Below are 25911 nucleotides of genomic sequence, written 5' to 3'. Positions count from 1 at the left end.
TTTATTAATTAGAAGAGGGAGTTCAAACAATTATTTGGCGTTAGTAGATTTTTAAATAAATTCGGAAATTTCTGGCGACGATTTGTAAGAAACAAAATCCGGAACTTTCTTTTTCGATTACAAAACTTCTATGTTATGTTTTACAAGAAAATTAAATGTCTAAAAAGTAATTTTCAGTAATCAATTCTAGTAAATTACTTTTTTTAAAAGCCTTATGCGAACATTTTTACAATTAATGAAATATAAGTCAGTATAGAGATTATGATTTAGCATTAATATGCTATTTACATAAAAAACGGAACAACATATTATTGATAATGTGTTTTTGCACCGTTTAAGCATGGAAATTGAATGTAATATAAGTTAGAAGAACAAACAAACATTTGTTGGCGTTGATTAGTTTTGCACAAAAAAATCCGGAACAATCAATTTTAGATACTTAAAACTATTGAGATGTTATGGGAGGAACATTAAAGGGTAAATCAGATTTTCAATAGCTTAGTTGTGATATAACCTCGCAGACTTTTTTCACTGAAAAAAGTTTGCACTCCATAATAGACATAATGTATCATGATCGTACTACTTCAGGACAGAAGGCTCAAAAGTAAAGTAGCCATTATACATAAAACACTGAACCATAATCTTCAAATACAAAAACAAAATTTAATAAAATACTCTGAAAGACACAAAGATAAAGGCACATTCCTCGTCCCATATGCTAGAACAAATTTGTACAAATACTCCCTAGTGCTATTAGAGCATGGAATGGGTTACCTGAGCTAGCCAGGAAAAGCAGTGACTTGGCAGAATTTAAGTCATTGGTTAATATGCATGACTAAATGCATGACGCGTAGGACGTAATCATCTTTTTTTTTTGAAGTAACGTCTGTATTATATAAGATATATAAGAAGAAGATATAAGATACTACAAACAGCAATTTTTAGCGGCCCCCGAAAGGGGAAAAGACGCTATTAGTTTTCTGTGGCCTGTCTGTCCGTCCGTCCCGTTTAGATATCAGAAACTAAAAGAGAAAATGAAAATCGGACATCATGATATTTTTTAGATCATTCAAAGTTCTGATGCAATGGCTACTTTTTTCTTTTCCAAAAGTGAAGCATCTAATTTTTTAAATTATATATGCAAGCAGATTTTTCAAAAAATTACACCACTTTTCAATGAAAAACTTCAGGGGAAGTCTTATTAAAAAGTTCACAAGCTTTTTCATTAATAAAAGAACAAAATTCATTGAATCACACATCCTCATTAGGCTATACACTTGACAACAATCTGAATCTAAATTACAATAATTAGAGGTCAGATCTACATAGATCTATATACGAGTTCAGTAGATTCTATATCAAGGTTCTAGATCTAGATCCAGACTTAGATATAGAATAGACTTAAACTTAGAGTCTTAGATCGAACTCTAGACTTAGAGCTAGATATAGACAGACTTAGACTTAGAGTCTTTCTAGATCTTGACTTAGAGACTTAAATCTATTTCTAGATCTAGGCTTAGACTAAGATCTTGAATCTAGATTTAGATCTAAAACTATGTCTAGATCTAGCAAAATCTATGTCTAGTGTAGGAGAAGGTTCTATTTTTTTTAGTTAATAAATATTTCTAATTTTTTTTGTGTGAGTAACATCCTGTAAAATAGATATGCATTATTTGATTATTTTTTTTAAGTATATTTTTTACAGCCTAATATGTTATATCCTCTACCAATGTCTAGATCTGTCTATCTGTTTCTAGGTGGACCACTTCGGGGACCGATTTTAAGTTTATGTGTCCACACAAACTGTCTTTGTAACCTTGTTTTTTTATTATTTTTTTATTTTTTTGTGTGTAAATGCCGTTATCGACAGTACAGAGAAACTGCTTATAGTTGGACAGTTACGCTGGGTAGAGCAAGTATCCTATAAATGTATGTAGGAATAGCAAGGTGTGGTGGAGGTTTGGGAAAGCGATTGGCATTGGAACCGATGGAACCCGGGCTCGGATTTCAGTGAAGAAAAGCATTTTGATCATTGGGATTCTTTTCGACCCCACTTAGTCCATTCAACTTTTATGTGAGATTAGTGATATCTATGATGTTTATTCCATTGTTAGATACTGAAGATAACAAAAGTTTTATTTGGTATAAAATAAATTTGTGCTTAAATAACAAAAAGTGTATATTTTATAACTTACATTTATTTACTTTTTGTATTGCTTATTTATAACATTCATTAGATTTTTACCAAATATTTAATTTTTTACAACCTTTACTATTTTAACTGTGAATAGACCTTGATTTTAATGATATGACTGTATAGAATCTGGCCCTTGTTGTTTAGAGAGAGAAGGATCCTTAGGGGAATGCAGGCACGACATGGCCTAAATTGTGCCGATGTGCCTCAAATCAAAAATCAAATCAAATCAATCATGTTGCATACCTGACAATCTAAAAAAGTATTGCCAAGCATGGAAAACGCACAGTCTTTGATACAGTCAACTACATTGCTACACAATATTTGCGACAGTATTTTCAAACATGTAACAGTTAATGTGAAGGTTTAACTTGTTTTTATTTCACTAGATTAGGAATTCACATCTTCTGCATCAAGTTTATTTCTGTATTAAGACTTGATAACTAACAGGCAGTATCCGACATCCACGCGTAGTTAGAGCACCATTACCACAATATTTTTCCCAAGAGGTCTTTTACTTTTCTAAAAATTAACCAACTTTGTCAATTACATCACGTGCTGTAGCGGCAGTTTCAAGAGATTTGCATAAAAACTCATCTTTAAACTCGCCATAATTTACAACGTCTGTGGATTCATCAAACTGGATGCTAAATATTGTAAATGGAGTAGGCATCATTTCCTGAATTACTTCATTGATAAATATCAGAAGACATGTCAACTATTCTCCTGCGGACGGTGTCATTAGATATGGAAATAGCACTAAATTTATTAACGTATTAGGCTCCAATCAAAACAGCAGTATACTTCGCCGCTGACAATAACTCCTTGGTAATGATGTGAGGCTTCAAAGCTCTGGCAATTCTGAGAGCCACCAAAATAAAAAACTTCAAGTGCTGCTATGTTTTAATTATGGTGCTTGCCACATAAGTAAAGTCTTGATTTCTTGACTCTATCAGCCTTCAAAACTAAAACACTGAATCTCCCTGTCAGCAAAGACCTCACGTTTGTTCAGCCCCATACATTGGGCAGATAAAACTTCATTACAAATGAATCTTCAAGTCATTTCAATTCCTGATTTAACAATCGACAATCAAACATTCCGCTAAAAATTGTCCATTTGTTTTCTTTTCTCCACGTTCTTCTGTCCATGTTCATTGTTTGTTTCATAATGAATTGATTTCCTTCAATAACATGGACTATGATAGGATGGCGTAGTATTAATTACGTTTTCTTATCCACTTGATTAGATCCTCCCGCAATGGTGTTATGACGCATTTACTGGACAGTAATTTCAATAGTTGGAAAATTGTATTCCGCAACTTCGAAGATGTGGTCTGAAATATCTATTTTCGAATGGCAATTATATCAAAAAAAAAAAGGAAAACAAAGAAGTGATTACCAATGAAAAAACATGTCTATCTATAAACAATTATGTTGCATTCACTAAAAGTGCCTCCCTCTGTATTCTCTAGCAATAAGTCCGTGCTCTTAGGTCTAAATTTGTCACTCTTTATTTATTTTATCGGTAATTGTAGATCGTTTCATATTTTCTTTTAATAATAATGTAATCTGTGTATTCTCTGATATTATAGATATAAATATATAACCACTATGATACAAATATGATTGTCACGAAAAATAAAATAACTTCCGATGAAAAATAGCTACAAAAAAAAACAACAATTTTTCTGATGCCAGTAGGCGACTCGTGGCAAATTTTCATTCGACCCCTAGGGGTCGCCACTCACAGGTTGAGAACCCCTGGTCTATGGTGTAGAAACAAATCTAGACCTAAAAATATCCAAATCAATGTGAGTAAATCACTCCAGTTCGCAAGAATTTGTCATGACTATTTAAAGAAAGACTTAGTTGTGAAAAAAATAAAATGTTTGAGAAACTTTTACATAAGCAGCTTTCTATTCAATAAACAAGAAAAACTGAACAAATACTTTGTAAAGAAAATTACCTTCTTTATACAACTTATAGAGAGATCATTTGTCACTTTATGAATGTTAGATTTTTTAAAACAATTAAGGAATCCCGCCACACACACACCCTAAAAAAAATCCAATACTAACAGACCTTTGGATCTAGACTTAGAAGGCGATGGGCAAAATGTTCCTAAACATTAATTTGATTAAACTCTTGAACGAGTAATGCGGAAACTCCCGAATTGTGAGTAGACTATTTTTAATACATCAGCTGTACTCTGTTTAACTCTTAGCACTTGACCTATACTCAATAGAGAGGGGAAGCACTCCTTAGGGTTAAGGGACTGGACATGGCCTTAATTTTGCCGATGTTTCAAATATAAAATAAAAATATCAAATATCAAGATAAATATTTTCCCATTCGCTAGCCAAATTTAATTTTAATATGTATGATGTAACAACAAAGTAAATGATGTATGATGTAACAACAAAGTACAATATGTATGATGTAACAACAAAGTAAATGATGTATAAAGTAACAACAAAGTAAATGATGTATAATGTAACAACAAAGTTCAAGATATATGATGTAACAACAAAGTACAAGATGTATGATGTAACAACAAAGTAAACGATATTTGATGTAACAACAAAGTAAAAGATATATGATGTAACAACAAAGTAAACGATATTTGATGTAACAACATAGTACACTATATACGATTTACCACACAAAAAAAAAACTACAACTGTAATTATTGATTTCTGTTTTCCAGCTAACAAAGTTCTCCAGTTTGGAAAAGCTACACTGTCAATGTGTTACAGCGGCTGCCTTTACTGGTAGCTACTTAGTGCTACCCAGACTCATCAATCCTCTCTCCGCAGGTTTATTCTTAAAAATATTTGAGAATCCCTTAGTGGTATGTACAAATGTCTCATTTCTTTTGTTCTGATTGTGTTTCCAAAATATTAGACAAGAAATGTTCAGGAAATGCTCATCACAAATGTGTCTCTCAAGGTAACAATGGTCATTGCGTTGTGGATGATTGCATTAGCCGCCTTTCTGTACGGACGACGGAAAGATAAAGAGGACAAGATCAAGGTAACAGTATGTCACATAGCATGTCACATAGCATGTCACATAGCATGTCACATAGTTCCTCATCAAACAGCAAGTCGATAAAAAATATAATTATAAATTATATTTAATAGTTTAAAGTCCGCCTTGTTTACGGTATTGAAAATGTAACAGAAGAATATAAAACTGGCAATACAAGAAACAATAAAAATATTTTAAAATATACATTTTGAAAAACAAAGTGTAACTGTATCAATTAGTTTGTATCAGTCATGTAGTTGAATGTGTAATAGATCTAATAATAATACATCTGTGTGATTAGACATATTTTTACCTATTCTTTTTGTTGTTTTTTTGTTCGATTTCATGGTTTTAGCTTTCTCAAAGCACTAAGATCCTATCACTTGTCTGGACCAGTTGGGAAAAGGGGAGAGGTATTTGCGTAAATGTTTCCATCATCGCTTTTTAAATGTATTTTATTTTTAAAAAGTTGTACAACTTGAAATCGAACTCGAGGGTTCAAGCCTCCGCAAGCCAATAAATTAACCACTGTGCCAGCGTGGTGCTGAAGGTTTTATAGTTATCTATTGTTAGTTTCAAACTTTTAAACGATGACCTAATTCTATACACAAAGTATAAAGGGAAATAATTAAACTTAATAGTCTTATCTGTTAAATACAATTTCTTTCCCTTGTTGGAAACTAAACAAAATAATGAATTATTAATAGTGAATTAACTACTTGGTTAATTTTTTTTCTTGTTTAGTCTGGTACAAGAAATATCAGTGCAAAATTTCAACAATATCCGAGATAGGTTGTGGAGTAAAAATAACCTGTACACACTTTTTACCAGTCACAAAACAAATGTGTTGATATCAGCTTTGTAAAAATGTTCTCTAGTCATAAAAGTGAACATTTCATTGTCAAAGATTTTAATTTTATATTGTTACTTACATATATATTCTTATTATGACATCATTCATTAACTAACTGTATTGATCCACATGCAAAGTAATTAACCAATCAATATGACAGTTGTATAGATTTCTTTCTTTATATACAAATATAGTTGCATGAGTTTCTAAACTAATTGCCTATGTAAAATGAAGGTGGATGAATGTGATGAAGTGGAGCTCATGAAGAGTTTTGTTTCAGAGAGTTGTCACGGTGTTGGAAGACAACAGAGAGGACCACACCTTTGTCTACCTACTTTGTGTAGTGACTGGCTGGTTCGCCAGAGCCTCCACCACATCCAATATTTTCTTTACTGTTAAAGGATCTTGGGACAAAAGTGAATCTCATCTGCTAAGTGATCCAAACAAACGACTTTTTCAGGTGGGTGACTTTGAGACATCGTTTCTAGTGGTAAGGTGTGCATGCAGTGAGACCTAACATTCATGGAGCACCGTTCTGTCGTTGTTTAGTTCCTGCACTCTGGGCAGAATTCTAAAAAGGGGATGGGGTGGACAACGCTTTGTCGGAGGTCAAATATGGCCCGCGGGTCGACTCTACCAACTCCCCCAACCCAAGTTATTTTTTTTTTTTATTGGAGAGAGGTTTTGAGGGTTCACTTCCCATTTAACCATTGTAGCTAAGGGGGATTTTGAAGCTTCCCACCCCCAATAAGAAAAAAAGTAAAGTAAAACTCCAGTGATCATATCAAAGTCCATGAACATAGTCAAGATTTTGAGATTGAACCCTAGCCTCCAAAATAAAAAACAACAACAACACGAAAGCAAAACAAGAAGGGGGGAGATCGAGGTAAACCCTCACTTCAAAAAAAAATAAAAAAGTAATAAGCAAACTATAATTACTATATAATGAATCTCAGCCAGGGCCTATTTTGTAGGTTCATTTACAGTCACCGAAATTCATTATTTTACCAATACTGGAAATTTTTCGGTTGGCTGTTGCGGTTAACCTTTAAAATGCTGAGCATCTTTCATTCACTCATACTGAGTGGATGACAAAATGAAACTCTTGATCTTTAGAACCTAGACCATCACAAGCGTCTTAGTCTTCAGTGTTCAGAGGTGTTCGCTTAAAGCTTTGCTTGTAGTGAGGAATATTCGTGGAATTCCTAAACTTCAATAGAAGCCAAGTACTTGTTGCGAAAAATGTAATTTTATCTAAACGTACGTATTGTCTTATTTATCGTAAATTTTCATTCGATAACGCTGTAATATAGATTCTAATTAAATTGAAATTGATTTTAACAATAAGTTTTCGAAAGATATAGAAACAATTTTTTTCTTTTATTTGGAAAATAAATAGGGGATTTCGCTCCTTTGTTTCCCTGGTGGGGGGGGGGGGCTTTAACATTCATTGCCCTATGACTTTCACGGCTGTAAATCCAACAATGCTACTTTTATTAGAAGTATAGCAGAAAATTCATTTTTAAAGTTTCGAATACGCAAACTCTTGTGTGTACAAAGAAAAAAAGGAAAAATCTCCCACCCTTATTAAATCCTGGCTATGTCAATGTTTAGGCTTCACTGGTTTGTTGTAGTCGTAGTGTAGTCTTTATAAAAGAAATAAACGTGAGCTTTCAATATATTGTTATAAACCTGGTGGTGGCACAGATGGGGGTAGTGGTGTGAGTGTAGTCAGCCGACGCAAATCGCCCCAGGCCAGCGCTAGACGAGCGGTCAACCGTGACGAGTTACGACGATCGGCCGAGACGAGTTAACAACATGAAGGTTCGAGTAGGATCGGCGTCGTGAACAGAGCTCAGGAGCGTCCCAGAATGGTCGAGCGACGTTCCGTCCGGTTCTAGAAGGCCAGCAGGGACCCTATATAAAGAGCGGAGGTTTCGCAGTCAAGACGGTTCAGAAAGCGGGTTTACGACAGGAGGTCAGAACACGGTCGACTACAGCACAGTTCAACGGTGTGGTTCTGTACGGAGCATTACGACGGTTCAGTGCGGAGTACTGTCAAGTACAGTTGAGACGAACGGCGTCTTGATCTTGGTCTGCGATCGAGTCCGACACAACGAGCCTAGTGTGTGAAGTCAGTCCTGAACTGTTGAACCCAGTGCAAGCCCGGAACGAGACGGAGAGGCCAGTGCAAGAGTTGATATGGCGGAACGGTGTTATCGGAGAGATATTTGTACAGTGTACGTGTTGCCAATTGTACAGTATTGGCTGTTATTTATTCAACTATTAAAGTGTTACGTTACTTTGGAGCACTGAGTTGTCAAGTTCTTTAAGTTGGTGGTGTAAGGTGCAGTTTGCAGAGAGCCTGGATAGTGAGATTCGTAACAATATTATCACTATTGCTAACCGAGACTGTTAGCTTACTGATTTTTATCAAACTTGCTTTCTATATTCTGCTCCAAGCATTGTTGCATGTCAGTAAAATAATGTGACAATATCAATGAAAGTTTGATAGTCCTGTATGTGTATTCCTTGAACCCTTTCATCCTAATCGATGAAAAAAAGCTAGATACAGTATATACATTCTGTTACTAGAGTTCTACAAAGATGATCCGTCCCGAGAGAGATTTTAAAAAAAAAAGCTTGTAGAAGGCTGCCTCGACATTTGTAAGACTTAGACCAAGAGTTTGGAAAAACCTGAAGCTCATTACAATGTCCATAATGGAGGTGTACAAAGTATTTTTCTGAGAACTGCAACCGTTAGGCAGTGAGTTTTAGACAACATATGTAAAGCAAGGAAGAGTGTGTAAACTAGACATACTTGCTCGAACGGGTCTTCCCAGCAGAGTATCGTCTGACAACCTCACCTTCGCTGGCTTACTACTACTGTTCGCCAAATGGAGGTCAAACGTACCCCGAAAGTCATCCTTTATGGACAACTCGCGACTGGCTCAAGAAAAACAGGTGTATCTCACTTGCGATACATTGATGTAATCTAACTAGACCACACTTTTTGGAGAGATAGGGTGAGCTAAAATAAAGCTAAGTACAGCGGAAAAGAATTTTGGCCTCAGCTCTGGAATGAAAGCATTCCAAACGAAAAATGTCTGGTTCTTGTACGGTCAAAGTGGATGCCATCTTTACCTGCGATTGATTCTTCACCAACCATTAGTTCAATGATTATTTTATAATATCCATTAGGCCTGGCTCACACCCAATCATATCTTGTTAACAATCAGTTCATTGAATACATATGAATATTAACAATGTAATAAGAATAATAACAATGACATTAATATAGCTCCGTACACTTCCGGTTTAACACTACAATCGTATCGGCTACACTTTTGTTATGCACACTTCCATTATGTATGGGCGGAGGATGGCTCCTAGTTGTTGATCATTTTAGTCTGATATTCGTGCAGAAAATATTTGACCTGTCTTTTTACCTGGCTGGGTGAAGGACTTTGGGGGCCGAGTCCATGTTTGTATATCCTCACAAATTCTCTTGTTGTTTTTTATTTTAATTAAATAAACAGTTTTTTAATTTTACAAAATGCACAAACATTATTCCATGAGAATGCTGATTGATACAGATGAGATGCGGAACAGAGGGTGCATGACCTCATGAGATAGTAGTGAGTCCAAATAAATTTGTTGAATACAATGTCATATGTTTGTTTTTCTCACGTCTACTGTCTGTTCACATTTCTCACTGTGTCATTAGTCAGGGGAAGAAAACTGGTTTTTGTTGACAACTAAAGATGATCTCGGAGACATAGAATCGATTGAGGTTTGGATAGATTTCTCTGGCGGTCATCCTTCATGGTGAGTGGAAAATGGTTGATGTTTCACAAATCCTTAGAACATTCTATGAGACATAGGAAATGTCTATGTGTTAAAGACCTATATGTTTCCCATTGTTTACAAATGTCTCTCTTTAATACTAAACTCACTTTTAAAATAAAGATTGTGTTTTTTTATAGAAAGTAACAACTTAAAGTATGTCTTCTCAGGGGGATTGTGACTGAGCGTTAAAGCACTTGGCTTTAGAATCAAGGGGTCTTGGGTTCGAATCTTGGGGAAGACTGGGTTTTTTAATTTTGGGATTTTCAGGACGCCCCTGAATCCACCAAATAACATATGTGTGTGTGTGTAAAGAGCGACGATGAATTTCACATTTATAGCTCAGTAATAGTTTATCTATCAAATGTTGCTTTCAGAGGATAACACACCAACAAATAAAATCAGTCATTGATTTCAGACTGATAGTAAAACATTAGTTAATCAGTCTCTGATTTCAGACTGAGAGTAAAACATTAATTAATCAGTCTCTGATTTCAGACTGATAGTAAAACATAGCAAACATAGCAAATGTGATTGTGACATTGCTGCTAAGGGAAGGGGAGAGGTGGGGGGGGGGGCAATAGTTTTGATACACACCTTTTCACGGTGCGTTAATGTGGCAAAAATAAAATCATTTCTGCGTGATTTGATAACGTTGATTGTTTTTGCTCAGCGAACGGAACGTTCCATCGGTGCATTAGCTAACACGTTGAAAGCTCAATACCCTCAGACTTTTTCTAAGATACTGACTTCTAAGACCGCTGTGACCTTTTGCTTTTGTCTAATGTGTAGGTACCTGAAATGCATCTACATACAAAATATGGTAACTGATGAGTCCTGGGTGTGTACTTATGACAACTGGTTCAGCTGTGAATTGGGGGAAAGAAAACTGAGAGCTGACATTCCAGCTATCAAAGTAAATGGTGTTTGTGTGTGTCTACTGCCTCACTTAGCACCCAACTGTTGGTGTTTGTGTGTGTCTACTCCCCTTTCACTTAGCACCCAACTGTTGGTGTTTGTGTGTGTGTCTACTCCCCTTTCACTTAGCACCCGACTGTTGGTTTTTGTGTGTGTGTCTACTGCCTCACTTAGCACCCAACTGTTGGTGTTTGTGTGTGTCTACTCCCCTTTCACTTAGCACCCAACTGTTGGTTTTTGTGTGTGTGTCTACTGCCTCACTAGCACCCAACTGTTGGTGTTTTTGTGTGTCTACTCCCCTTTCACTTAGCACCCAACTGTTGGTTTTTGTGTGTGTGTCTACTGCCTCACTTAGCACCCAACTGTTGGTGTTTGTGTGTCTACTGCCCAACTTAGCACCCAACTATTGGTGTTTGTCTGGATTTATATCACCAAACTAGAGTCTTCTTTACCATATTTCTAACTAGATCCAGTATTCTAGTCTAGTCTGATGCCACGTCAATATGACCAAACTAGAATTTATATATTCTGGGTAGATTTATATATGAATGTAACCAACAATCTATTTTACAGAACATTATTAGCTTCATATAAAATGACCTTTTAAAAAAATCAAACTATTTCTGTGACGTATCTTTAAAAAAAAAATCAAATTATATCTGTGATTTATTGATCAGTGAATAGAACTGTCTACATTGTTAATCCTCCCACTCGCGTTTAGACATGTTTTAAATATAGAGTATCAATAAAATACCCAGATATGCACAATTATTCCTTGAACCTTTCAAGACATAAATCAATTTTTAAAAAAATAAACAATTAGTTAATTGTTGGTGATTATTTTTTTGTTTGATTTGAAATATGGGAAATAAATGCTACTTAATGAGATGTGGATATATAATAGTTCCGTTATAACGCTTTGACACAATTTTTCTCCCACTTCACATTCGGATCAAGTTGAAACTTTACATAATGATTGATACTCGAAAACAATGCACGAACAAACCAAAAATTATACAGTTAGTTAACTATTTACTACTAATTATTTCATTTTGTTTTCTATAATAGAAAGGGTGCTAATCCCTGTAATTTGTAGATAAATGGTAGTAATTAGCAGTATTTCCCCTTGGATAAGGTTTGGTTTTAAAAAGTATTATTTTTTCTACTGCTTGTTTCATTTGTACAAAGCTTCTGTCAACTGACTCTGTCTGTCTGGTCAAAAGGTTGAGCACGTTTATTTCTCCCGCATCCATTCTTGGATTAAGTTACACTGCACACTTATTCATTGCTATATACAGTCATGAATCAATAAAATATTAACCTTTTATTCAAATTATTACTAGTAATTTATTCTAGTGTTTGATACCAACAAGGGAAATGAATCCTCCAGTATTCACAGATATGGCTAAATGTTTTGGATTCCGTCCCCTCAGATAATTGAACACACTCATTCTCCGGTCAAGCTAAAACTTTGAACAATTATTTTTGTACCTAACAAAACATGAATTAATTTTAAAATAAACCAAGTAGTCAATTAATTTTTGGTAATTAATTATTTTGTTTGATATCGAATATCGAATACATTCTACATTATTGAGAGAGATGTTTGTAAGTGCGGAGTTCTTTCCCTTAGAAAAGTTTTTTTTTTTTTTTTAAGATTTATTTTTACAATTTTGATTGTTTTAAATTTACCTTTACATACATAATTGGACAATTAGGTTTGAATCTTGATATAGCCATAATTCTAGCGTTCTCACACTTCATATCACTTTCTCTGTCTCTCTATCCCTCTCTCTGTTTCAGTATAATGTATTATATCTAACATCACAATAATATCTTTGTAAAAAGTTTTTTTACATGGTTATATTACTTATATTTATAGAGGTTTTAGATTTTTACAAGCTTATATTAACTGTTTGTCTGTTAAAAATTGTGTACACGTTATGTCTCTCACACCAAATGAAATTTCACATTGAATCAGAAGCGGCCTTCTGTAGAATTAATGTTTTTACAAAGCTTATATCAACTCTGTTTGGCTGTCCGGACATCAGTTTGTACACGTTATTTCTCCACAACCAATCTCAGAGGAAGCTGAAATTTTGCACAATTATTTCTTGTACCTGACAACAAAAGAATCAATAAAAAAAACTAAACATATTAGTTAATTAACTATTGGTAATTAATTATTTTGTTTGGTATCTTGAACAAAAGAAAGAAATTGTACTCGGCAGATGTGGTGGTACAAGCTGATTTAGATCCCTTGAGGACACTTCAACCCTTTTTAGACATTTTTAATGCATTAAAAAAATGATCATGTAAACATTTACCAAGATACCCCCTTCTTCCCTCCCTCGATGTTGGTCAAGACAAGTGATAGAATCATAGCGCACTCAGAAATCTAAACAAAAACAATTAGTAAAAAATATTTCTAATCGCACAGATTTATTATGTATAAGTCTGGCCCCAGTATTATTACAAGACTGACCCAAACTAATTGATAAAATTACACGTAATATAAGTTTTATCTTTTAAAGAAGTATTTGTAAATAGGTTTTTCTTGTTTAAAATTTAAGCGATAGATTTACTAATGTTGGATCCGTATAAGAATACCTTACGGACGGATCAACTAATGTTAGGTCTTTATCTAATTACAGGAAAAGGATTTTACTAGTCAACAAAGATTACAGTTTGTATCGCGTAGCAAACATGACATGCGCAATGAGCATCTTTGGATAGGAATGATAGCCAAAACCTGCAATAACAGATTTACTCGTGTATGTAACCTGTGTGTGTGTGTGTGTGTGTGTCATTCGGATAAAATAAGATTATAATATTGGTCCAAACAAGATCGGTGTGTGTTGTTATTTTCTAGAGCCCGTCAAAACAATGACAACTCGGATACGATCCCCAAAAGGACCACTCACTAGCCATCTGTTTGTAAGCAATACAGATAAAAAAGAGGACTTCAAATTTCCAGCACGAATATCTTCTAAAATACAGACAGTTACTTTATAAAGGGAGACTACTTCCTACGTGTGTCCCCAGGTCAATGTAGTCATTATCAATCAAACAGGGGCATTCATATACCCGAACTGTGGCAATGGGTACCCCGTCAAAATAGCGCCGACAAAATAGCGCGGACAAAATAGCGCGGACAAAATAGCGCGAACAAAATAGCGCCGACAAAATAGCGCGAACAAAATATCGCTGACAAAATAGCGCAGAAAAAAATATATTTGAGTCATTATGAAAGAAATACTTTAGATATCGTAAAATATGAACAGAGACAATATTTTTTTTTTGTTTTTTTGTTTTTATGTTATAATTTTTCTGTCATTTTGCAGGAAACACCTTAAAGGCCTTAAAATATAAATAAACAAAAATCATAATAAGGTAAAATGAATAATTTCAAAATATAGCATTTATTGACATTATAAAAGTGTACTTCGAAAACACGCAAAGATACTTGTCAAATTTACACACACACACATAAACTTTCACAAAGTTAAATTGTAGGAAATGTCACGTAGAAATTCCATCACTGGCTTTTTTCTGTACATTTGCAATATAGCTGCAAGACGTCTGTTAAGTTGGAGGTACTTTGTCTTGCTTGCAGCTTTACTTCGTTCTCCAGCATTGTACCTCAGAATCTTGTTCTCAGTGTTCTCCTGTTCTCTGAGGAGGTGAGAGATTAACGTTTAGACATTAGGGTGATGACCGTCAATAGACAGCTGAAATGCATGGTGCCATCCCTCCACTGAATTGTTTGTTCGTGGTAGATTGTCTTGCACACGATCTCTAACATACAATAATGCTATCGCAAATCTTAGAGTCACTCTGCGGTTTCGTCCCTGGCGACCAATATAGTTTTCCACCCAATAGTCATACAAATTCCCTACAACATCTGGCCGAGCTTCATTTAATTCTTCAAAGGCAGTATTTACATCGGCAGGTGGAACAAATGAAAGGGCTAACACCATCTTGACAAACATGCGTACATTTTTATCTTCCCGGTATGTAGCTGCAAGATTTTCATCTTGTACTTTACGCCAGAGACTTTGTCAGGCCTACACTCCAAATGGACACTCCTAAATTTGACATCTATTTGATGGTGTTAGACAAAGACAGACAGGAAATAGCAAAATCAATGATTGAATTGGTCAGTCACTGCCTGAGATGAAACAAACGTTTGGCGAGATAAGAAATGTGATCGCCATCTGAACTAATCCTGACACACCTAAGTTTGTCAATGTTGAGGTAAAAAACGCTCTGTTTTGATCAAAGAAAAATGCCGCAAATTTCTGATTATAGTAGAACACACTCTCATATTTTCCTCTCCTATTTTATCGGTCACTATTTCAAAATTCTATTTTGAGCGAGTTATGCATTTTAATCAAAGTTGAAAATGGGGAATGATATAAAATATAAAGTACTCTCGTTCTCTGCAAATATGGCATACTTTCAGATGTTTTAATATTGAAAAAGATAAAGTCATCAACAAAAATGCTGCCCAGGACATTAAATTACTAATGATCCGGTACTTTTATACACATCATATATAAGTCCGCGCTATTTTGTCTTGCGCTATTTTGTCGGCGCTATTTTGACGGGTCATCGTGGCAATGACTTAAATTCTGCAAAGTCATTGTTTTTTCCTGGCTGATTCAGGCAACCCATTCCAAATTCTAATAGCACTAATTAGGGTAGAGAAGTGTTATCTAGCATACGGAACATGAAATGTTCCTTTATATTTGTATTTTTAGAGTATTTTATTAGGTTTTATATTTGTAGATTATGGTTCAATGTTTATGTATAATTGCTACTTTAGTTTTAACTCTTCTAGCTGAAGGCTTTCTAAATTTAGTGATTTTACTAAAGATGTTAATATGATCAGATTTCTTTATTATGAATCTCACTGCTCTATTTTTTTTATCTGTTACAGTTTATTAATGTTTTATTGAGTTCAGGGGTCCCAAACAGAGGATGTATATTCCATTCTTCTTTGTCGGCATGTCATTCACATATTCCCTCTTACATAAGTATTGTTTTAGAAGTGGTGTATTTTTATGAAAAATTCGGTTGGATAATTAATTTTAAAAACAAAACGTTTGCTTTTAGAAAATAAAAAGTGTCCGTTGCACCTAAACTTTTCAAGCCACATTGGATGTTGAAGTAAGATTTTGTATTTCCCTTCTAGTTTTTGAGATCCGAAAAAGAACTGTAATTTACGTCGACTAGAATTAAGACTTGTGTTGAACAAATTGTATTTTATATCTTCCAGGTACGACGCATCGTAACTGGCGTAACCATGTTACAGACGCTTATGATAACCAATCTCATGTTTTTTGGCCTACAAGACGTGGATGACGCCCGACAATTTACCACTATCCTCGGCTTCACGATACATCTCACAAGAATCCTCATTATGATCCAAACGTCTGTGATATTTACCACCATTGGTGTAATAGTGGCGTTTTTGTTCAATAGGTAATATCGATATTGAATAACATTCAATATTCTTTTAACATATTCTTTATCATTATGTTAGTCAATAATAGCATTGATATAAAAAAAAATAGATTCTATTAATATCTTTGACAAAAGAAAATCGAAGACACGTATCGCATCTGTTATATCTTTTAATGTTCAAACCCTGAAACTAAATTATAAAATGAACAGGATTAATACAAAACGTTTTAATACAAGTATTGTATTTCATATAAATGAAAACCCCACTCAATGTAGGGATATGTAGTCTGTGATCAACAAATTTAATCGTGGTTTCAGTTTTCAAGTTAGAACTTATTCTGTACTGGTGCTTCTATAAAAAGAACTTAGATACAATTTAACAATTCAAAGTTTGATAAATACACAGACGCAGGGCTGTAATTAAGGTAAAGCAGACATACCAACCCGGAACCCCCACACACAAAAATGCAACCTCCATAAAAGAGATTTTAAAGTTTTAAAATTTAGAAAGTCTATCACATTTTATTCAAACTGAAGTCCCCAAAAGTTTTACCACCAATACTTTAAATTCTAAGTCGGGTGGTAAGTGCCGCATCCTCATCACATATTAGTTTTCATTTTGCCTTCATGTCGAGCAATGTTAGGCTTATATTGAATCTATTGTGGATATGTACTTCATCTTCCAGACAGTAAAGGCGCTGGCGATAACAACCGAACAGAAGATGCCGCATAGTGTGGAGACAAGAACACGTCTTTGTTATAGCCTGCACTTGATGGAGACTGGCCTGGAAGCGGAACAGTCCAATTGTACATTACTTTGCATGTTTTCAAAGCTGTCACTAGTTTACGTAGCATATTTGAACAGCTATTTTATCCTTGACGGCAAACAGACCGTTTGATGCTAACATGGTCATAAGACTTAGTGGATAAAAGCGTTTATAAACAGACCACTTGATGCTAACATGGTCATAAGACTTGGTGGATAAAAGCGTTTATAAAAAACTATTTTTTTTTCTTCTCTTCGCTCATCTCCTGTAGCCGCAGCCAATTCAATGTTATACATCTACAGGCTCAGCCCATTCAATGTTATACATCTACAGGCTCAGCCCATTCAATGTTATACATCTACAGGCTCAGCCAATTCAATGTTATACATCTACAGGCTCAGCCCATTCAATGTTATACATCTACAGGCTCTAACTTCGTTCTGATAAGATCTGTACCCTTGCCTTTCCAACAATGCTTAGCAGTGAGATTCCTCTAAAAGATACAGCCAGAGCCGTCCCCCTTGTTTTTCATAAATTGTAACAATGTTTGTATCTTTTAAATTCAGGGTGACCCAACACAGGGTTAGCAGTTCCTAAAGTGGCTTTAGTTAGTCATGCGTTTCAGCCTGAATTGTTTCTACAGAAACTCCTCCGGCTGCTTTCCAACATGTCAGCTTGTCAATTGCTGCTCTCGATTCCTTTACAGAGGGATTTTCATCTAATTCATCCAAAATGGCAAGAGTTCAGAAGTTAGACAAAGCAGCTAACAAGATAGCATTTACGTTCTGGTAGACTTTGTATATGCTCTATCCATCGCTGCATTTGAAATGGACGATCTGTGATGATCATGTCATATTTTGACTTGAGTGGTAAACACTTGCTGGTCTGAGGTCCACTGCCGTTTTTCGTTACTCTGATGATGCTACCGTTAAAATAGATTGGCAAACCTCTCTAAGCATGTCTAGAAAGATACTAAAATGACCATGGCGAACAAAATGCTAATTTACAACACCTATATTGTGAACACTCATCTTTAAGACAGCAAGAGCTAGTTATACATGCACCAAGAGCTTCAGTTTTCACTTGTGCTGCATGTGGCTTATTATGTGTATCTCCTTGAGGGATCTTATTTCTAAGAAGAAAGAATTGAAACTGACCATACACACAGCATTGACAAGACTTACGCAGCATATGGAATGCAAATAAATGCCAAAAAAAACAACAAATTATGACCAATAGCCAGCAGGGCTTTAAAAGAAGCATAAGTATTGGAGGTGAAAAGCTAAATAGTGTTAGCAGCTTCAAATACCTCGGAGCTATTGTCTCAGATGAGGGAACGAAACCCGAACTATTTGCCCGAGTAGCACAGTCCACAGCAGCCCTTTCAAAACTTAAAATAATATGGAAAGACAAAGGCATCAAAATCAGACTGATGTCCCTGATCATGGACATATTTTTATATGCTTGTGAATCTTGGACGCTGACTGCAGAACTAGAGAGGAGGATTCTTGCAATGGAATTGAGATGCTACAGAAGGATCCTAGGTATCACGTTCAAAGACCGCATCACAAACCAAGTGATTAGAGACAGGGTTACTGCAGCAATCGGACTCCATGATGACCTGCTAACTATAGTGAAAAAAACGCAAGCTCAAAATCTATGGCCATATTACAAGATCTTCGGGGCTCGCAAAGACCCTCCTTCAGGGAACAGTACCAAGAAAAAGAATAAGAGGCAGACAGAGAAAGCGATGGGAGGACAACATAAAAGAATGGACGGGCCTGCCATTGAAAGAAGTTCTAAACAAGGCAAAAGAGGAATGGAGAAAGACGGTCGACGCGTCTTGCTTGGTGCCCCAACAGTCCAACAGACTAAGGGATGGGTAGACGTAAAGGTAATACACACAGTATCGATGCTCTTTGGACACAGAGAAGACTACGTTAGCTCGGACTTGTCACCCGCATGCCAGATGGAAGAATCCTCAATGCTGAGCTTGCTGATAGAGTCAGACCCAAGATATTCCCAAGGCTAACCTACAGAGATGCCTACAAACGAGTTCTGAGGATACAGGCATCAAGAAAGCATGAGGCAGGAAATGACGCAAGATCGGACAACATGGAGACAGACGGTAATAACCTCGCCAAGAGTATAATGAATGAACCGATCATAGCCAAGAGAATGAGAAAGAAAGCTGCCTTATTAGATGACCTTAAAACAGTAGAATCCACATGCACAAACTGTGGCAAACTTTGTCACTCTAGAATGAACTTGTTTTAGTCACATCGTATTCTGACTTGACTCAAACTAAAACTAGTGATTCCTAAAGGCGCATTGGCCATAATGCGCATCCATTTAGTTTAGAGACAGAAGAAGCCATTTTACGGATGACAACTTTGTCCTAGTTCAAAAGGTGTCCACGTGTAGCGTGCTCGTAGTATATAAATACACATCTACTGCAGTAGGCCACTCCACAACCTCAACAAAAAAAACATTTAAAAAATAAACAATATTTCTTACTATAACTGTATAGCAAATAATTGTAACTTTTCAAATTAAAAAAAGTAGATAGAATTATAAAATGTATCTATTTCTTTCTTCTAAAATATGGCTTACTATAAGATAGCAATGTTATAATTAAGTGCTAAAAAAGTGGATTTGTATTAAATCTTTCAAAAAGCGGCATCCACACCAATTCTTCCCCGGAGCCTCCACGTGCTTAAATCTGGCCCTGCTGTGATGTCCAAAGTTCCTTTACCGAGAAAACTTTGCGTAATTTGTGAAATAATGGAAACAACTAGAGCTATACATTGTGCGATATAGTCGATTAATATAAGGACCCATGACAGTCTCTTGGGATTACACCATACTAGTAAGGTTAGAGAACAACAGTTACTTTACAAAGCGCTTCGTATTTAACAATGCCTTTCTATTTTTCTTCTAATGGTTACCTATCATACACAGTTGGTTCCAAAAAAAAGCAATATTATATAAGGCCACTGCATGTTAACCAAAAAAGCGAAAAGATTTGACAGTGCGAGGCATTGTATTACAAAAGAACTTTTAGCTTATACCATTCTGTGTTTTAAATAATTTAAATAAAAACATACCCGTAAATCTCTCTCTCCCACTTTTAATTACACTCCCATCTGTCCCTTGACTTTCGTCGCAGGGGTGAGGTGACAGTTCAAGGTACCAAATCCTTCCATTTTTCCCGATCAGCGGCTGTTACGTTAGATTTAGGTAAATATTAATTGTTTTCATTCTTGAACAGAGCTGCTCCTAAACCTTCCAAAGAAATTGAGGATGAATTAACAGAAGAAGAAAAGGAACTTGTTCAAACAAATATCGAAAGAATTGTATTTAATACAGCCCACCCTGTCAATATTGAGAGAAAACACTCTGAACATAACAAAACCCAACAATTAAGAAACACATCCCTCTTTGGTATGTGGTTTGGAAGTAATGAATCGAGCCTAAGAGAGAAGACCACATCACAGAGCACTCTACACCTAGGTATGTCTATACTAGTACTAGTATTGGTAATGAAAGATTATTATTCGCTTCTTCGTCTTGATGTCAATTGAGAGTACTCTAGACTACACATAATAACCTCTCTAGAACATTTCCAATGAAAACCCCTCTGGGACACCTCATAAGTCCATTCAAGGTTAGAGCTTACGTCAGGCCCGTGTCGCCCTACGGCCACCCATCGGTATAGATTGAAACAGATACCCTTCGCCGCCACTTCTGACTGACTGAAGGTTCCTATATGGCGGTGAAACCATTCCTGAGTTTGGGTCAAACCATTTTAGGGTGTCACTTTCGTTTACTTGAGCTCCTAAGAAACAAACGAAGGAATATTCAGATAACATTGTGCTACGGCATTAGTCTTTTTTGATCTGTTGAATCTCCACCACGGACTCAGAGACTAAATGTGTTAAATCTCCACCACTGATTTCAGAGAGTGAATTGAATGTGTTGAATCTCCACCACTGATTTCAGAGAGTGAATTGAATGTGTTGAATCTCCACCACTGATTTCAGAGATTGAATTGAATGTGTTGAATCTCCACCACGAATCTTGGAAATTGAATGTGTTGAATCCCCACCAAGGATCTTGGAAATTGAATGTGTTGAATCTCCACCAAGGATCTTAGAAACTGAATGCAATAAGTCCCCACCATATTGAATGTGTTTAATCTCCACCAAGGATCTTAGAAACTGAATGCAATAAGTCCCCACCATATTGAATGTGTTGAATCTCCACCACAGATCTCAGAGAGTGAATTGAATGTGTTGAATCTCCACCAAGGATCTTGGAAATTGAATGTGTTGAATCTCCACCAAGGATCTTAGAAACTGAATGCAATAAGTCCCCACCATATTGAATGTGTTTAATCTCCACCAAGGATCTTAGAAACTGAATGCAATAAGTCCCCACCATATTGAATGTGTTGAATCTCCACCACAGATCTCGGAGAGTATATTGAAATGTGTTGAATCTCCACCATAGACCTCGGAGAGTATATTGAAATGTGTTGAATATCCACCACAGATCTCTGAGAGTATATTGAAATGTGTTGAATATCCACCACAGATCTCGGAGAGTATATTGAAATGTGTTGAATATCCACCACAGATCTCGGAGAGTATATTGAAATGTGTTGAATATCCACCACAGATCTCGGAGAGTATATTGAAATGTGTTGAATATCCACCACAGATCTCGGAGAGTATATTGAAATGTGTTGAATATCCACCACGGATCTTGGAAACTGAATGTATTAAGTCCCCATCACGGATCGCGGAGACTAATTTGAATGTGTTGTATGTCCACTAAGGATCTCGGAGATTAAATATGTTGAATCTCCACCACGGATCTCGAAAATTGAATTGAGTGTGTTTACTGCCCATCATGGATATCGACGACTGAATGTATTGAATGTCCACCACGAATCTTGGAGACTAAATGTATTGAAACTCGAAAATCGAAGTAAATGTGTTAGATTCAAGATTTTGTTCACACTGTTTTGTTATCCACAAACCATGTGTTGAAAAGTGGAACTAGTGTCATTGTTCCAGAAAATCTCTTAGCTTTGTTGGTAATGGCGAACTGGATTAAAAGTAATCCAGAACCTCTATAGTAGATCACTAGTGCGATGTGCTTCAGCAATAACATTGGACACTTGTTTTAAACCACATTTAGAATGACAAAGATGCCTACTTTCACTCTAGTAGTTCAGATTTGGCTCCTTCATCTAAGACAATAGCTTGAAGGTATTTAATAAAATTAATAAGGCGAATTTTAACCAAAACAAGAAGTTCCAATACTTAGTTTACTGTAATAGTCACTGGCATATAAATATAGATCTAAATTTATCTTGATCTCTTAGAAAAAATCAAAAGCGATATTTTGCTAGTCAATAGTAAATCTAAAAGGCAGATCTGAATGCTTATCAACTTATTGTAGATGGCTCGTAAAGTTAATTTGACCGTGATTTTGTACTTAGTAAAGTTTGAAACAAAATGCAAAGACGTATTTATTTTCAAACAAAAAATCTTACATTTTCACTTATTATCCGTATCCCTATCCAGGCTAGGCCCCGCGCAATCCGTTTCGCATAAGACCCCTCAATCTGTAGGACCAGCCCAGGCAGCACCTGCAAAACTCATAACAATCTGAAAAGACAAAGGCAATGTCCCTAGACACTAAAATAAGACTGATGCGCTCGCTGGTTACAGCCACGTTCTTTTATGCTTGTGAATCTTGGACGCTGACAGCAGAAGAGAATCCTAGCAATGGAAATAAGATGTTAGGGACCTAGGAATCCCATACAAACACAGCATCACAAAAGAAGAGATTAGAAACAGGATCAATACAGCAATTGAACCCCACGATGACCTGCTAACCTCTGTAAAAAAAAAACTCAAACTCCATGGCCACATCACAAGGTCCTTAGGACTCGCAAAGACCTTCCTTCTGGACACATTACCAGAGAAAGCGCTGGGAAGACATATAAAAGAGTGGACAGGCCTGTCGTTGAAAGAAATACTATCAAAGGAAAAAGACAGTGAATGAATGGAGAAAGACTGTCAACAGATCTTGTTTGTTACCCCAACGGTTTAAAAGACTAATGGATATGTGACTTTGAAGGCAAACTACACGAACCTCTGTAAATGGATAAAATTGTATATTTCAAAGTAAATTAATTTCAAATTCAATGATTGTCAGGAATAAAAAAAAGAGAGAGAGAGAGATGTATGTATATTAAACAGAACAAAGATGTAGGGTCAAAGAGCTCGGTCCCTAGTAAAAGTGGGACAAGTAGATTCATTGAAAACATTCTAAGTGAGAAATCAGGACACCATACATGTTCAATGTTAGAACTGTATGTAGATGAAGTTTAGAGTTTAGCTAAGCTGTCCAGACTTAGGATTGGCCACACCCACATCACGCATTCCTTTGTGCTGAAGAAAGAGGAGACCCCACTTTGTGAGTACTGTGACTCTCGCCTCACGGTGGATCATATCCGCATTGATTGATACCAGGATGTTAGGGAAAATTTTTTTAGAGCGTACTTAAAAACACTATTCGACAATGTCGACCCAGGGAAGATACTGGGCTTTGTCCGGGAGGTGGGGTTGACTACGAAGATCTGATTTGTGAAATTGTGACCCTATAATATTTACTTAAGATTTTTACTAATTTTTAAATTTTTACCTTTACTATTTTAACTGTGAATAGACCTTGTTTTTAATGATTTAACTGTATGGAATTTAGCTCTTGTAAAGGAGAGTAATTCTTGAAGGATTACGGGCCTAAATTGTACCGATGAGCCAAAAACTCAAAATTCAAACTCAAACTCATGAAAGTTTTAGCTTATTGTATGTTATTCCATAGATGAGTCACCAAAAAATATTTTTCTGGATATCGAGGCAGCAGAATCAGAAATTGAGCAATCTCACATTGACCTATTGAACTGCTTCCAGTAAGAACATTGTTGTCTTAATTCGTTTACAGTTTTGTTCCCAGTTTGTACATAGACAAAACAAAACGAAGCATTGTTAACGGCCCCCGAAAGGGGAATAGACGCTATTAGTTTTGTGTGGTCTGTCTGTCCATTTCACCATTTTTACAACTATTCGCTATTAATAGTAACAAACACGGAAGGCTATTTAGTAAAGGGGATAACCATTTACCATTTTTTAACACACAAACGGTTTTAAATTGTTTTGTTAAAAAAATAATTTTTCTACAATATTATTGCAAAGTTTAATAACATTTGTCATACTAAATACTATATTTAAAAAATGTTTACTTTTATTTTTAAAGAGAAAGAATCTATTTAGTATTCATATAAGTGCAGTGCTTCCCCTATGAAAGTAAAACTGAACTAAAGGAAGGGGAGATTTTTTTTTTTTTTTCGGAAATGTAGTTGTTTTTTTGTTGTTTTTTTTCTTGAGGCTTTGAATAAAAGATTGACCCTTTACAAAAGAATTAAATCAATTAGATAATCATTATATGACATCAGTTAGGCCAGATTCACATGGAACTTCTTCACTTTCACCTATCCCTTGGTCTGCTGGACCGTTGGGGTACCACACAAGATCTGTCAACCTTCTCTCTCCATTCTTCTCTGTCATTTGCCTTTGATATTGCTATAACTTAGCCAAATAACCTCAACGAAAGGATTATGAAATAACAAAATAGAATGTTTAATAACCAAATAGGAAACTAGATCTAGATCTAGAATTACACTAATCACATCACAAGCGTCGTTTTCATCTCTAATCATCGGCCATCTTGACTTCCTCTGTTCTCTATCGTATCCTCTGGTACACAATGTCGCGCCAAATGACAGTGCGCAATGTAGAGTCATAACACTGCCCCCTCCTTAGTTATGTTCGTCCCGAACATGACCAGATTTTCGCTAGGGCTGAAGAATTGTCAGTGCAGATGAAGTTCTGGCAAGAAAGTTATAGTCCCACTGGAGGCCAGGTCATAAACACACTGTCATTTCAAGCCATCTCAAGAAGGTAGGCCTGTCTACACATGTCCATTAACCACATTATCAGTGTCCAGTTTCCGCTGAAATTGATTCATCTTTTACTCTGCTTTGTGAAGGCAGACGTACACACGTTTGTCGAGTCCAGACCTGTTGATGGTTTTTCTGGTATTTGCATTGTTCATTCGAGGTGCCGCCCGTACAGTTCTTATTAAATTTCTGTCTGCAGTTAGTAGTGGTAGCCAAACAGGAGTATTGGACACAGACCCAACGTTGTCTGATTTGGTCATGCCCATTGAAGCACTCATATCACGGACATCGAAAGCAATAGTTTCACTCTGCCTATAGGTCACTCTTCTAGTTTCTTCATCTAGCGTTTTCTTTTCGGGTCCGCGCTTATCGTTGAAAAGGTTGCCACTTTCTTTATCTTGAAAGCTAGACGCATCTGATGTGTCATTATGATCATCGACGGCGCTGCCACCACCAACACTTTCCTTGTAACTACCCGTATAGCCACAACAGTGATTGGTTGATGTTTCAATCTCCGCTCTTCTAGGATGTAGCTGGCCTTCCAGTTCGATCCACTTCAGTTTGTCCCTTTTATGATACCTGTTTACTGACAGATTAGACCACTTTGGTATGGTCGTATGTTCGATTCGTTTCAACTGAATGCCTTCCACACCATCATCAAGCAATGGGAACTCTATGTGTCCATATTGTAAAGTTCCACTTCCAATGTTTAGAGATAAACCGAATTCCTGCATAAAATCCAGACCCAGGATGCAATCGTCGACAACATTGGCGATCAGAAAATCATGACTAAATGGTT

At 36.0% G+C, this 25911-nt stretch overlaps 1 protein-coding gene across 2 annotated transcripts in view; it reads left to right on the top strand.

Annotated features, from left to right (window-relative positions):
- Positions 1-25911, top strand: part of LOC106065931 (polycystin family receptor for egg jelly-like) — a 175799-nt gene that overhangs the window by 126065 nt on the left and 23823 nt on the right. For both annotated transcript variants that reach the window (XM_056017216.1, XM_056017217.1), the window contains exons 31-39: positions 4902-5045; positions 5144-5227; positions 6358-6537; positions 9805-9905; positions 10716-10839; positions 13496-13615; positions 16123-16328; positions 20349-20590; positions 23978-24065. In XM_056017216.1, the coding sequence (XP_055873191.1) occupies positions 4902-5045; positions 5144-5227; positions 6358-6537; positions 9805-9905; positions 10716-10839; positions 13496-13615; positions 16123-16328; positions 20349-20590; positions 23978-24065 (1289 nt within the window). The remainder of the gene's footprint in view (positions 1-4901; positions 5046-5143; positions 5228-6357; positions 6538-9804; positions 9906-10715; positions 10840-13495; positions 13616-16122; positions 16329-20348; positions 20591-23977; positions 24066-25911) is intronic.

The sequence above is a fragment of the Biomphalaria glabrata genome, chromosome 18, assembly GCF_947242115.1.
Source record: "Biomphalaria glabrata chromosome 18, xgBioGlab47.1, whole genome shotgun sequence".
Classification (NCBI taxonomy): Eukaryota; Metazoa; Mollusca; class Gastropoda; family Planorbidae; genus Biomphalaria; species Biomphalaria glabrata.
The sequence above is the reverse complement of the archived record's forward strand: the minus strand, read 5'-3'. Positions and strand labels throughout refer to the sequence as shown.